The sequence below is a fragment of the Mesoplodon bidens genome, assembly GCF_964165515.1.
Source record: "Mesoplodon bidens genome assembly, chromosome: 1".
NCBI lineage: Eukaryota > Metazoa > Chordata > Mammalia > Artiodactyla > Ziphiidae > Mesoplodon > Mesoplodon bidens.
The window spans coordinates 145583478-145599028 of NC_138176.1; the positions used below are offsets into that span (position 1 = coordinate 145583478).

Consider the following 15551-nt stretch of genomic DNA (forward strand, 5'->3'; position numbering starts at 1 on the left):
CTTATTTAAAAATTTCTAAACAGGGCTTACCAGCAACATCAGATATAAAAGACATTGACAGTTTGATGAGAATTTCTGGCAGAATTGAGTGTGAAAGTCCAAACAGACATCTCTATGATTTTGTTGGAAACATAAGGCTTGATGGACACAGGTATGTAAAATCGGTTTTCATAAAAACACAGAAGTCACTGTGCTGCAGGGTATTGCTGACCTAGGTACATATTTTCTTGTACTCTAAGTTTGATAACTCAAACCCTTTTTCTTAAGCATTTCTGTATTCTACCCAGAGTTCTTTTGTGAAAATGCTCTTAACCCTGTACACATGGTATAGCTAAAGACCTCCCAAGGGTTCCTGGCAGCCTAGGAGTTGGATATTTTCACAGATATGCCAAGCTTCTGGCGCATTGTTTAGTGGTTTCTTCTTTGGCCAGAATACTTATCTTACAGGCTTAACTGTCGGTCTCCATGGCCCAGGTGCTTTCTTGTAATCTCTAGATGCCTCAATGAGTTCAGACTCTACCCACAGGGGTTAATTTGCTGGATAATTTCTTGTTTTCTCTGTGTAATTGCATATGCTCTTTTCTAGGCCATGTTATGTATAGTCATCTTTTATACCTGCTTCCTACCCCTCTCCCTTCCCTCCCCTCCCCTCCCCTCCCCTCCTGTTTCCTGCCTCTTCGTCATCCATTCAACCTGTACCCAGCAGGCCAGGCCAGTTGCAGATGTTAAGGAGACAGCAATGGACAAAGCAGACAAATCTGCCTGACCTTGAGAGCTAACTTTCTTGCAGTAAGGGAAGGGCAAACAGACAATAAAATGACAAATAAAAAATTTTATACCATGTTAGAAAGTGATAAATGCTTTGGAAAAAATTGGGAGGGAATCACTTTTAGTTAGTGAGGTTGCAGAAGGTAAATGTTGCTTCATTGAGAAGGTAATATTTGAGCAAAGGTGAGTAAGAGATGAGGACGTCAGCCATTTGAATATCTGGAGGGAGAAGATTCTAGACAGAAGGAATAGACAGTGCAAATTATTAGCTGTATGGTTACATCATCTGAAAGTGGGAAAGTGCCTGGAGTATTTATGGAACAGCAGAGATGCCAGTGTGTTTGGAGTGGAATGACCAAGGAAGAGGGTAGTAGAAGAAGGGCTAAGAGAGAACAGTGGGCCAGACCACGCAAGGCTTTGTAGGCCATTGTAAGGATGTTATTCTGAGTGAAATGGGGATCCACTGGAGTTCTTCAAGGGGCAATATCAGCAGTTCAGGTTGGGACTTAATAAGTTTGTGATATCCAAACAGAGACGTCAGGAGGCAGTTAAACATATAAGCCTGGAATTTGTGATAGAGATCCGGGTTCATGAGATAAATTTGGGAAGTCGTTGGTATGGATATTTAAAGCCGTCACCAAGGGTGAAAGGGTATAGTTAGAAAAGTGGAAAGGGCTGTCCTAAGACTCGCCAGCATTAAGGTTGGGAAGAGAGGAGTTACCAGCAAAACAGACTGAGATCAAGTTGGTAGCATGGAAACCGAGAGAGTGAAGAAACCGTACCAAGGCAGAGGGAGTGACTAAAGTGGATCACATGTTGCTTATGGTCAAGTACCATGAAGTCAAATACAGTGAGTCTGAGAATTAACAGTTGGATCTAGCAAGTGGAGATCCTTGAACTCTATTAGGACAGGCAGAGCCTCGTGAGAGTGGGTTTGAGATAACAGAAGAAGAGTTGAAAAAAGACAACTTCTTCAAGGAGTTCTGTTACAAAGGGGAGCAAAGAAATGGGGCAGAACTTGGCAGGAAGGGTGGGGTCTCCTCTGTTTCCCTTCTCCTTTCCTACTAGGCATTTGTAGTAGCCAACTAAATGCAGCTAAGCGCACTAGCTCACACCACCAGTTTGAGAGATTATCAGTGCTTTCAGTATTTTGTAATTCCATTATTACAGTATTTGAATTCTAAAGGACACTTGAGTACCCTGGCCTGTCATCCTCATTCAGATCCACCAAAAGTTTTCCTGTAATTTTTGAAGTAATTATATATTGTTCTAAATTTTTCACAGAGTGATCTTTCCATGAACATAGACTAATGATAGATTTGGACATTTATACAAGTAATATGTTTCTGTAGCCTGATGTTCCTAACTGGCCAGCTTCCATTTCTTATCAGTTCCCCAGCAAATCGATGCCAAACAAATCCACACAGTGAAGGAGAAACTTTGTATGATGGTGCCAAGATTTGGGGTACAGATAGCATTTATATAATATGCTTCAATTTAAATGAAAGCTGGAAACAGATTTTCAATATCTTTGTGCCTGTAGCACATTTCACTTTTACAGTGATTACCCAGCGCTCTTAGAGCCCCTTAGTTTAGAATTAATGTAGTTTGATGCCATTAAGGATGAGGGTCATTGTCTAATGCCAGAGACTTTGGAATTCCAGCTCTGGTGAAAAACTAATAACTCATTCTTGTTGAGTCCTTGTAATTGAAAAGCATTTTTTTCTTTTGAAGAGTTTGTAGCTAATTCCAATCAATGCACACCACAAGTGCTGAGGTGCCAGTTGCCATGTTATACCCCATTGGATATGTGCGAAACAGTTGGCACATATGTGCCCCAGAGCATAATCCAGCTGCTTCCCAAGAACTTCTTGGAAACCTGCTTTAGGCCTGAGGACTCCTCCCACCCCTGAAGTGCACCCCAGATCTTAAGATGGGTCTGAGAGGCATGTTGTTGTACATGAAGAATGAGAGGTATAGTTGCTGTGTTCTTTGACTAAATTGGAATACACTAATTCCTAAGAATTTACTTACTTAAGTAGAAGGCTTTAGATGCTGTCATTACCCATCTATCTAGATTGATTTCATCTGAGCCAGTGACATTTGTGTAGTTCCTAAAAGAAGGTCCCAGGCCCAAGCTACTACTAGCCTTAGACACCTACTGGATTATAAAAATCCACCAGAAATGAAAGCTTCAGTCTCTATTTGTGTCCTCTGACAGATAAATTCTGTGTTTCTGGAGACTTTTCTTGGGGGAATAACCTCTTCCTTTTTCTGGAATTTTTATTTTATGAATTTTTATTTATATTTGACTTTTTTTTTGCTTTTTTTAATCAGTAAAATGAAGCAGTAGTGATAGGAATCTTTGAGCCATTAAATTTTATGTAGTACGTTTCCATTAAGAATCCCACTATATTTGCGATAGCTTGTAGCCTTCTGATAGCTCTATGAGAGGTTGTATCAACCCACAGCCTACCATAGTGGGTAGCCTTGCAAAAAACCCACAAAAGACCCCGCTTGGCCCTTATTCATGAAAGAGGTAGTTTAAATCATATGGAATGGAGAGCCTCAATTTGCTGTCATTTCAGAGGAGTGTTTAAGACTTTTAGATGCTTACGATTTTATTCACAGTTCTTGGAAGACTGATGTTCAAAAACAATAAATGAATGTCCTAGAGGTTTTAATACAGAGACTTATCTCTGGAGGGCAGGGATGGCAGTGCAAGTATATGATGAGATCTGTGTATTTATCTTACCTTGTGTATTTTTTTGAACCTTTATTGTGCACAAAGCTATTTTTAATTTAAAGGAAAGTGGAGGAGGGGGAACAGACCCCCTAATCTCACTCCTTTCAAATATCTCAGAAACCTAAGTGGACTTGCTAAATCAGGAAAAGTCTTCAACAGGTTTGAGAATGAGCCTCTGAATTCCATACTGTTGCCTCTGTCTTGGATAATGAAGTTGTAGGAAATGGCTGCTTTGGTGGTAAGAAGAAGCAACTGAAATGCTTCCCTCCAGCTGTCCTTGTGTAAGAAGATTATTCTTATTGGTGGGAAAATTACTTCTTTTCTAGAAATAAAGTAAAATGTAAGAAGGGTTATTTTCATAACAGGACCTTTCTTGGAACTATATAGTGGCAGTAGAATTCTTAAGCATTTTGGAAAATGTCGTTTCTAATGTCAACATAATCTGTCATAGCACTGTTCCCCTGGGAGCAGATCAGATTCTTCTTCGAGGTGCTCAATTGAGAAATACACAGTGGGTTCATGGAATAGTTGTCTACACTGGACATGACACCAAGCTGATGCAGGTGGGATTTTTATCAATGAAAACCTTTTGGACCCAAGTCTTTTGAAAATATGCTATTTGTAGGTCTCGGTGCTGTAGTCCTAAACCTAGCAGATCATCTGTCATAGATACCTGAGCCCCACACTCTATATCCAGATCTCATTCTTCAGTGAGTGGGGCTGTGAAATGGCTCACTCCATGCAAGAACACTAGAACGTTCCACGGAGATCACCAATGCGTGAACACCCAATGATTTTGCATACCAGTCCATTGGCAGCATTTACTGACTATTGGAATGATTGACAAAAGTTGTCTGTGTGACGATGAGTGCTCTGCATTATTTATCTTCTAATTTTATTTTATTACAATGATCACATTTTAGAACTTATTTTTATTTTTTATAAAATTGAAAGAAAAACTTGTAACTGTTTGTTAATAGTCAACTATGATGTCGACTGTTTTTCACAGCATTTTTATGTTAAGCCATTTTTAATCAGCTTTAATCCTAGCACTTGTAACATTTACACATGCCTGTGGATGCTCCCTCTCTACATTATAATATCATGAGTGTTCAGTGGTGAGGTAGGTGTGGAAAACTCAGTTTTAAGGCACTAAATGAAAATCTGCTTTGAGGGCTGATAACTTTGTACATTGTAAAGTCACAAAGATGTTATCAACAGGCAAGCAGGACTGCTGTTAATGATTCCACCCCTAACTATTCTATAAATTCTATAAATCATCATTTTTTGTTGATTTTTGACATTTAAGTTTCTGTCGTGTGGATGCCGTGGTTAGCACAGATCATTTTTTATCATTAAATACAGCTCAGGAAACTTGCCTCTGTTATTCTTGATAGCACTACTTAGATTACTGCTGTGTTCAGTAAAACTATTACTAAATGCCACCAAAAAATCTGGAAACCAGAGATCCTTTAAATGTTGTCTTCATAGTCTGGAATTTCCAGGTCTCTGGCTGTGGGTACATAGGTCACCTTCTCTGCCACTCTTCAGGAGCTGAGATGCTAGATGCCTTAGTCTACCCTGTTTGCTTAGGTAGTCAGATAATGCATTGTTCATCTTACCTGCCACAATGCAAAAGCCATGTCTACAAAAGGAATGTTATTTCCTTCTTTCTTACTGCTTTACATCGTAGAAAAAGGATTGGGTGATACAGTGAAGGAAAAGAGGCGGTTAACCTTTGACAGCTTATTACATCTGATTGTTTTCCATATAATTCTCATGTGTTGAACCATGTGTAGATTTTGAATTGTGACTGACTTTGTCATCCTCACCAAAATACTAGATACACATTACTAGATCATTTGTACACATTTCTTATTACTCATCTTTTGTTTCTTTTTACAGAATTCAACAAGTCCACCACTTAAACTCTCAAATGTAGAACGGATTACAAATGTACAAATTTTGATTTTATTTTGTATCTTGATTGCCATGTCTCTCGTCTGTTCTGTGGGCTCAGCCATTTGGAATCGAAGGCATTCTGGAAAGGACTGGTATCTCAATCTAAACTGTGAGCATTAAAGTACTTATTGTACTTATTTTTTCTTTCATTAAAACATGTATTTGTTTCACAACTGATCTTGGAATTTCCTATTTCTAAAAAGAAAACCTTCTTGCCAAGATAACTGGGCATTTAATCTTTATTTTTCAATGCAATTTCCAGTAAAAGTAAGTAAAATGTTACAATCTCTAAAATTTCAGAATCCTTAAAAATATAGTGAGTACTCTAAAATAGTATAAAATCTTATTTTATTAATGTTATTTTAATTTTATTAATTTATTCTTTTAAATATTTTAACACAAGTGGTTACATAGCTATCTGGTAAAGAAAGCAGATTGAGTACATTTAAAGCACCAAAAAGTATTTTACATGTTTTTAAAGTGTTTAAATTGAATGTACTTTCATTTGAACTCATGATTGCAGTGAATTCTGTTTTAATAGTCATCTTTTCTTAGGGAAAGCACTATTAAGTAGTTTCCTTTTTGGATCATTTATCTTTTTACTGAGTATTTCTGGGAAGTAAATTTACATTTCCTTTTGATGAGCACTTAACCAATAAATACTTAATTTCCAAGTGTGTGAAAACAAGTTCTAGTAAAATTTTATATCACAACTGATTTTCTCAGTTGTTTCTTATTATATTGATTTAGCTTTGTAGCTATTCCAAGGTTCTTGTTTTTTAACAGTCGTTGGTTTGCTATTTCAACATTAGAATTGTTAAGACTACCATGATTTTGTTCTTCATATACTTTACAGTTTATCTGGGATAACTGTTCTACTTACATTATTGAAGAGGAAGAATATAATTTACCTAGAGCTGAATTTACCTAAGGTTCAGCCCTACATTGTTTTAGCTACCTGGGTTGGTTTTGCTGCTGTTGTTTGTTTGCTTTTAAGACATCCTTCAAACTGGAAATGCTTTTTAAAAATTCATGTGAAAGTGATTCTACCTGGTTGAGATTCTACCTCCGTCCTATCCCTAATATCTCTAAACTTCATGTTTGGAATGGGTTTGAAATACGTGGTAGTACTTTCTCTTTTTAGTACCATTATGCAGTTCTTAAAAGGGTTCACAACACCTTGAACACAAATAATGCCATTCTATCTTGAAGACTGTGTTTGAGAATAAGAACATGCTATCAGCACAGTGTTCCTCCCACACTTTTAGATATACTATATAATACAGAAAATTCTTGTTACGCTAAAATTCTGGTTAATGCAAATAAAATATAAAACTGTAAATGACTTTTTTCCTACCTCCCCCAACAGATGGTGGTGCTAATAATTTTGGACTGAATTTCTTGACCTTCATCATCCTTTTCAATAATCTCATTCCTATCAGCTTGTTGGTTACATTAGAAGTGGTGAAATTTACCCAGGCATACTTCATAAATTGGGTAAATATGAATTATTATTGTTTTTTATTACATGAAACATACATTTTGTCCTTTTTCCTGATAGGGTCTTTTGATCTTTCAGGAAAAAAATCTTAATTATACCTTACTTTTTATTGACTACAAGACAACATTTCAAAATATTTTTGAGCCTAATATAATATAATAATAAATTCATTTGACATGTGAAAATCGTAACAAAGTCTCTCATCTCAGAATCACACAAGTTTACAGACCAGATAAGCTGGGGAAAATAGGTCTGTAGTTAAGGAAACCTATTTTTTGGTTACATAGTGGTCTTGGGGAAAACGAGAATCGTAGGGTTTAGAGTTAAAATAATGGATTTTACTAGCTGTGTGGACTTTGCCAAGCCACTTGACTTTTTTGAGACTTATTTTCTTGGCCAATCATACGGGAATAAATAAAACATGCTTTACCTGCATCTCACAGCGGTTATATAGATCAAAGGACGCTTGCAACATAGCAAACAACTTCATAAACAGTTGAGCACTATAGAAATAATACCGTATTCGCTACTTGTAGCAACCAGGCTCTCTATCATGTTTTATAAATCTTTGTAGTTTATTTTTCCACACTGTAAACAATTTCAGCTGGGCTTGAATTTTTATTTTTAATTTTTATTCTCAATTTTTTTTAATCTTAGAAAAGTGTGCTGGACATCTGTTTCCTAAATGTTTTGTTTATAAAATTTTACTCTTCTTCAATTAAATTTCAGTAATTTTTACCAAAGTTAAAATTAATGAATTTATGTAAATTAAGTCTTTAAACCTAATCTGCCAGAACATTTAATTTTCTCTTTTATTTTGATTTTTTTATTATCTTTTGATTTTTTAAAATCACTTGAAAGTCTTTCAATATGAACAATACTAGGATTTTTAAAACTATGCTACTTTCACAGCTGTTCATTATCTTTCCATAGTAAGTGATCCACTTCAAACCTTAATCTCTAAATTCATTGCTGAAAGATCAGTATAATTTAGAAATCTGAAATGAGTTGCAGGCATAGCTAATTTCATGCAGGAGATTTGTTGCTAGAAAAATGGTGTAATAAAATTTATATAAGTACAATTAAAACTTACTGAAGGTTTTCCACTTACAGAAATAATAAGGTAGCTCATTATGAAAATAAAATAACTAGTCAATCACTTTATTTTTTATTTGGATTTTCAAAAGTAATATTTGCTTCAAATAATTATATAATTTTAGTATTGGATGAACCCAGCAGGCTTATGCTTTTCAACTGCCTTTCTAATATGCAGAGATTTTCTAACATTCCTGACAGGTCTTCCCTTACCAGGCAGTTTCTTCCTTGTGTGGAAATGAGATTAGTAACTGCCTTCCTTTTCTTCTAGTTCTTCCCAATAGATCTTTTATGAACATGTCTAATCTTGTTTCCAAATGACAGCCTTACAAAATATTTGAACTTGGCTATCATGCCTATTCTTTTATCACCCCCACCCCCTGACTAAGTATCCTCCATCTCCTTCCCGTTCTTCATTTGACATGATTTACAACTTAATCCGTATTGCAGTTACTACTGTCTAAACATTGCCCATTTGTTTACTATCCCTCTTAAAACAAGGTACCTGTTCCAGAACTGATGTTGATCAGTCTGAAATACAGATGTAGGAGAGATCAGATCTGGCCTTTCCATTTGACATGTGAAAATCAGTAAACCCTGGCTTGTCAATAAAATGTTCTTTACTTTCAAGTATATACAGTGTAAGAAACTTGACCAAGAAGTACAAGATGGAATCCCTTAAGTAATTTTTCCAGGGATTTAAAGTCTAAATTATTTGAGCAATGTTTCGTTGCTGTTATTTTAACTCAGGTAAAGCATTGTGCCAGACACAGTAGGAAGCACTTCACATGCATTATCTTATTTAATCCTTATATTGTAGTAGGTCACATATCTAGGAAATGGTGGAATGATAGTAAACCAGGATTGCCTGATTCCAGAGACATGCTCTACCTACCATACTGTTCTGCCCTTACTGTGAAATATGGTATTCTGTATTGAGTATCTTTTAGGAAATCAACTGAAACGGTTAGTGATGACAGGAGATGAGAGTGTTACATACGTTGCTCACCAGTTAAATAAAATTGTACTAAATCTCTTATTATGAGTTGTATTCAAAGATTTCTTTCTTTTTTTTTTTTTTTTTAAAGGATCTTGACATGCACTATGAACCCACAGACACTGCTGCTATGGCTCGAACATCTAATCTGAATGAGGAACTTGGCCAGGTAAACTAAATTTCTTATTGATATGTTGAATTGGAAGTCAGATTTGGTGTAATTTCTGCCATATGTGGCAACTTCAGATGAATTGACAGCTCCTAATTTTCCATTTTTTGAATGATTGGCATAAATACATGTTACTACCTGACTTTCAATTTTCATTTTTAGTGAATGAACATCATTTAATGCATATTCTGTTCTCAGGATAAGATATTACACAGAAAGCTGTCCTTCAGTATATAATCTGATTAGTATGTAAAGTATTGAGTGCTTTTGAGTTATAAACTCCCAGTATTAAAATTGTGTATAGCTTTTGACCAGAAAGGAAGGAAAAGTTAGTTTATCAATGAAGTTGTGTAAGTCAAGCAGGAATTTGAGATTTATAGTTCGTGCTATATTCACATATCTGTGTATATTTGTGATTCATTTATATGTATTAGTTAAGAAAGGATTCTTCTTCTTTTTTTGTACCATTGCCATTTGCTAACTCTTACTCTTCAAATAGCATTTAAGCCAGAATTATCCTTTTTCTTACCAATTCAGATGTTGTATGAAGTTAATTTTAATTGCAACCCATTGCCAATCCCATAATTGTTTGTTATATTGAGAAATGCCGATGTTTTAGTGCTCTATGCATGTTAAGTAGCTATAGAGGCACTTACTAGTGGAAATTCAGACCACATTAAGCATATTAAGACAGATTTCTATATGACTGTAGTTTTTCTGCTAGCTTGAGAGGCTAGCTTTCATATATGATTCATTGCTAAAATACGAAAAGAAATAGTTGAAAATATTCCTTAATGATGTGCAGAAAGTAGTCAGTTAATAGCATTCATTGTGCCCCTACAATGTAACAAAATTGATAGAAAGAATAACGTAAGGCTTTTTCCCTTCATTAAAACCTGGCTTAAAAAGACCTCTGAAACCTTAATGAGAATTTTTAAACTTTTTTTTAGGTAAAATACATATTTTCTGACAAAACTGGTACTTTGACATGCAATGTAATGCAGTTTAAGAAGTGCACCATAGCTGGAGTTGCTTATGGGTGAGTTTTTTCCCTTTATTTAGAGTATGATATACAGATTTACTTAATGCTAACAGTTTGGTATAATTTGCGGAGTTCTTATTAGGGGAGTTTTTTAAATCTAAAAGGCAGCTATTTTAATTTTAGCATACATGTACGTTTTGTGTTTTATAGTTTGGTATTGTTTTTCATTTGGAATTACCTATGAGGCAGGGGCTCTGCCCAATAATATTTCAGTGTTCAGAGCTGCCGAAGGTCTCTATCTGGCTCTGGTAATAAGGTACAAATATACTTCCCTCTCCATTGTCGTGAAGTCAGAGTACAGCCTGCATGTGTTAAAACATGCAGTCTGTCCTTGGGCAGTTTTCAAGTTAAAATATTGTTTTTTCTCTGATAGTTAGCCCTTTGATTTCTTTTTATCATCTCTCCACCTTCGCAGTCACAGAGCAATCTAAATTTCTGATGACGGGAAGGAGGTAGGGACACAAAACTCTTAAATCCGGGAGATAATAAATATCATCAAATACTCTTATCAGGCTCTTAATATCCTTTAGAATGTGCTTGTTGAGCACCCATTTTTTTCTTACTTCCAGGTATTCTTGCCTAAACTGCTCAAAAGCCTTCTTTTTGAAACACTTTATAGGGTAATGTGAGAAAATTAATCTCTACATTTCCTAAAAAGGCATGCTCAAAAGATGAAATATCATCCTGGCTGACTGACCTTGGCCTACTATCAGATTTTCCAACTATCTTTATCTACAAGTAAGACTGGTAAATGTTGGTATCTTAACCGTGCAAACAAGGGCACTTGCTTTTGGGTTTTCTGGCTTGTACCCACCCCTTCCCCACTCATGCTCTGTCTCTAAGCAGTAAGCCAGTATAAAAATAGGGTATTGAATTATGAAAATGCCTTTATTTAAAACCAAATAAACAACCACTTGGTAAAAAATTCTAAAAGCATGTGATTACTCCCATATGCAGGGTCTACAAAGAGAAATAGATGGAGGCAGATGTTCTTTGGGTTAGTAGAGAGTATGACTAAAATTGACTTCAAACTATGTGGGTAAATGAAGCTAAAAAGGCATTTGACGTAATGGCTTTTTTACACTGTAAGGGCAGGCTGCTAACTTAAGAAGCCTATTTACTATTTCCAGGGCTGAATGTCATTTTGCATCTTCCCTTTTTTATCTGAAGATCTCCCAGTTCCCTTAGACAAAAGACGCCTTCTTCTCTCCTCCCCCCAGTTGCTACAGGCCTCTTCGTTTTGCTGGTGGGGCAGGAGAGGTTCAGCCATAATCTTTGACATTTTGCACTTATATATTCAACCCACAGTTATCCCAGATGAGAGAAGGAAAGGCCTACTGTGATTCTAGAGTTTGTTGTATTATACTTGCTGACAGATTTATGGTGATGTTTGTTTTTACACAAATTCTGCATTCATTCATAAATATTACTTTTAGAGGGTTCTGTGTGGTAATTGACATCCTTTTTTAATTTGTCCAGTGTCCAATTGAATAAGCAAGTTCTTCAAATTAGTAATTATTGATTGTGAACTTATCAGAACAGAAAACTAGGATGATATCTAGGTGCTCTTTTCTTTTACATTTTACAAGATTTTTTCTTACTCTTGGAACAAGTCCTTAAACACTTTCAAGCAGTAGTTGTAAAGAATAACTACGGTAAAAGAATATTGTTCTTCCTGTATCTATTGGTGATATGGTCATTAACAATTATGTATTACGTATTATGATAGAGTGGGTTTGAGACTGGCAAATGTTAAAGTAGTATTCAGAGTTGAATATTGTCATCATTTAGATTAAGTTTGCAATGAAACAAATTTCCTCCTGGGAAAATCACATCTCTTAACACTGATGTGCAGTTGTAAGGCATGAGTCATAGTCCTAGCTTTGTCATTAATTCACCATGTGACCCTAGACAATTCCTTTCAAATATTCCAAACACTTTAAAATGAGGGTGGTGAGACCAGATGATCTCCAAGATTCTTTTTCAGGTATAAAATTCTAACATGTTTAGAAATTTAAAAATAGGAATTCCTTTATTTGCAATTTTTAACTGTGAAAACAGAAATACGTTTCTTCTTTGGATAATGTGTCATGTTTTCAAGAATACCAAGAGCCTTGTTGAGTGAAGCCAGTTGTTAAACTACTTCCAGTAAGTTGTGTATGTGCTCTTAGGATCCTTAACCCCGACCGAGTATTTATCAACATCCCCTCCCCTAAACATTCCCGATGGACAACTGGAATGTCAGCATTGTAGAGAGTTGTTGATATATGAAGGCTTTGGAGAAACAGTGAGACGTCAGACTACTCAGATGGTTACAGTAGGAGAGACATGTGGCTGTTACTTAATTCCACCAAACTCCACAGGAAAAAGTGATTACTGAAAACTTACCTTTCTGTTGGCATTTCCTCTGGGCACTCCTTGATTATAGGAACCATAACATGGTTATACTGTCCAGCCTGCCCTGTAGGAGTGTTTAACACTTGTTTAACATGGGGAGGTATTACATGCGTACAATTCCAGCTCCAGCAGAAGAAAGTATGGTGGTTATCTCCTCAGAGTACAGCAAAACAAAGGAAAATAACAGAAACTTTCATGTATTAACAAATGCCTTTGGGGTAATGATTTCAGAGCTGATGCTTCTTAAGCATTTTATAAGAAACTAAAGCCTCCTTTTACCCTAGATAGAGTCAAAGATGAGTTCTGTTGGCTTTTATCAGTCTGAAGGACAAGACTTGAAGTGTCTTGACAGTACAGTCTTTGCCTAGTTCAGTGTATTCCATAGGTTTGTAGGAAGAAAATATTTAACACGTAAAACAATACTCCAAAATTTAGTCTTAGTAAATTTTCTCTCATTTCATATAACCTTGGCCCTAAATTGGATTCATGATGGGCAATAACATAAGATTTGTACATATCTAGCAATGATGATTATTTTGTAGAGATCAACTTTGTCAGAAATGCCACCATGCTTAAACTTATTAGAATGTTTCATTAGGGTTTTTTTTAGTTAAATGTAAATAAATTGTGATGTCATATTTGTAAATTTAACTTATTACAAACTAGAAATTCTTCTGTTAAACATTTATTAAGGCATCATTTCAGCAAATTGCTTCCTATAGGGAATAATTCAGTTTTATCACAGTTACTTGAATGCCAGAAAAGGTAAGGAGGCTTTTATGTCTAGTGGCTAGAATTCTCAATACAGTGACTGTTCTAGACTATAATCCTAAGTACTATCTTTGTTGATGATTTAGATCTTACTATTAGGATGAGTTAATGAACTGAGTACAATCTCTAAGGTTAAAAAAAAAGATTCTGTGAAGCAAACTAAACAATATTTTCTGTATGGGCAAGTCATTTTAATCAGTATTAAAAACATTTCATTGACATTTTCCCTTTAAGTAAAAACCAAATGTTCCTAAAAGCAATCTTTATTTATATATGAAAACAGTATGTGAGTAGTTTCATTTCACAATATTTCGTTTAGCAATGTTTACTGAAAGAATCAGCAACTTCTTTAACACTGAGAAGAGATTCACCATGAGAAACCTCACAATTATCAAAATAGTTAGTCCCAAGGTCTATAGTATAACCAATAAATGTATCTTACTGCTCACCATGACTGGTGGGTAAAGTTGGGTAAACACCATTTGTTCATTCACATGCCTCAACAAAGTGCCTTAGATGTATGTAGCACTTTGTTAGCTGATGGAGATTTAATGATCAGCAAAAGTTCACATGGCTTCTGTCCTCCTAAAGTTTATAGTCTAATTGGAGGTTAATGGATATAGTTAAGAAATCATACAGACAAATATAAAATCATAACACAGTACAAAGGTCTGTGTAAGCCTGTGATTGGGAGTCAGGGAGGAGGGTGATCTAATCAGGGAGATCAGGGACTGTGATGCTTAAGGCTGAGATCAAGAATGAGTTGGCTTAAGTAAAGAACTTACCAAGCAGATATAACAGCACTGACCCACAAAGGCAAATAACCAGACAGAACATACACACCAGAGCCGCTGGAGCAATGATCTTGGAGAAGCTCATGCAGATAGAATAAGTAACAGGTATGTGGGTCGCCTGCTGCTTACCTCATCACATTCTGAATAGCGCTCGACATCTGCCAGGGCTGGACCACACCCAAGGAGAGTGACCCTAAGCCTTGAGCTCTGAGGCTTTTCAAAAGCTGCCTGAGTTGAGAAGTACAAGCCCCTCTCCAGGTATGAGATCCAGGTCTGCTGTACAACAGCAGTGCAACTTGGCAGAACCTTGACACAGTGTTTTTGCTTGGTCCCCTTTAGTTATAGCAATGCAATTGATTTTTACTTTAATATAACTCTTTAAAGAACCATCCCCTCATGGTAGTCAGATTTACTTCTAAAATGTTTTCAATACTTGGCAGATTTTATCAGTGTGATTGTTTGTGTTCTTAGGTATTAACATGTTTGTTTCACTAAACCATTTATTCTGATTATGCAATATGTGATTAATTTTCCATTGGCTTTAGCATATATTTAAACTATTAAGTTCAGTATTTCCTACTGAATACTGAATTCTCTGCATAAAATCAAGAAATTTCACGGTGAAGAAGCAAGTTGACTATCCAGTTAAAGAATAACTTTGTAAATCTGCTTAGTTACCATAAATCATACTTACTGTACTAACTGCCATTCTTTCAAAATTAACTAAAAGTTTATTTTCTTAACTTTTTCAAGATCTGTCTCTCAGTACTTCCCTTATTCATGCTTTTATGTTTCCAGCCTTTCTGTGATTATTTTGTCCTTTCTTTCTGTCCCTCCTCTTGCTTTCTGAAGCCATGTCCCTGAACCTGAGGATTATGGCTGCTCTCCTGATGAATGGTAAGCTGCATGGACCTTTCTGTCTCATAGATCCCCTTAAAAGGTTTGCATTTTATTGTTTTGTTAGACACATTTCACTACTTTTGAAAAAATTACTGACCAGGCAGGGTGACAACGTTGTAAAGTATTTCTTAAAATCTGTTGAATATCCCTGATTTCCTATCAAATAACCTTTAGTCATTTTATAAACATTTCTTTCAAAGTTTAGGCTTGCTAGAGTTTTATAGAGCTATGTATCTGTAATAAAATATGTAATGATCAACTCAGAGTCCCTGGGCTGTGGACTACCTAAGATTCAGCTACAGCTCCAGAAATTTTCTTTTTCGTTTTAGCTCAGCACTGCCACCTTCTGCCGCTATTTACATACTCTACAGAGCTACAAAAAGCTGCTACTGAAACACACCCACAGAGT

At 35.8% G+C, this 15551-nt stretch overlaps 1 protein-coding gene across 4 annotated transcripts in view; it reads left to right on the plus strand.

Moving 5' to 3' along the window:
• Window positions 1-15551, plus strand: part of ATP8A1 (ATPase phospholipid transporting 8A1) — a 235941-nt gene that overhangs the window by 75589 nt on the left and 144801 nt on the right. For all 4 annotated transcript variants that reach the window (XM_081225745.1, XM_081225744.1, XM_081225746.1 and 1 more), the window contains 6 exons: window positions 24-151; window positions 3966-4077; window positions 5420-5585; window positions 6846-6973; window positions 9161-9238; window positions 10189-10277. In XM_081225745.1, coding sequence (XP_081081871.1) covers window positions 24-151; window positions 3966-4077; window positions 5420-5585; window positions 6846-6973; window positions 9161-9238; window positions 10189-10277 — 701 coding nt within the window. The remainder of the gene's footprint in view (window positions 1-23; window positions 152-3965; window positions 4078-5419; window positions 5586-6845; window positions 6974-9160; window positions 9239-10188; window positions 10278-15551) is intronic.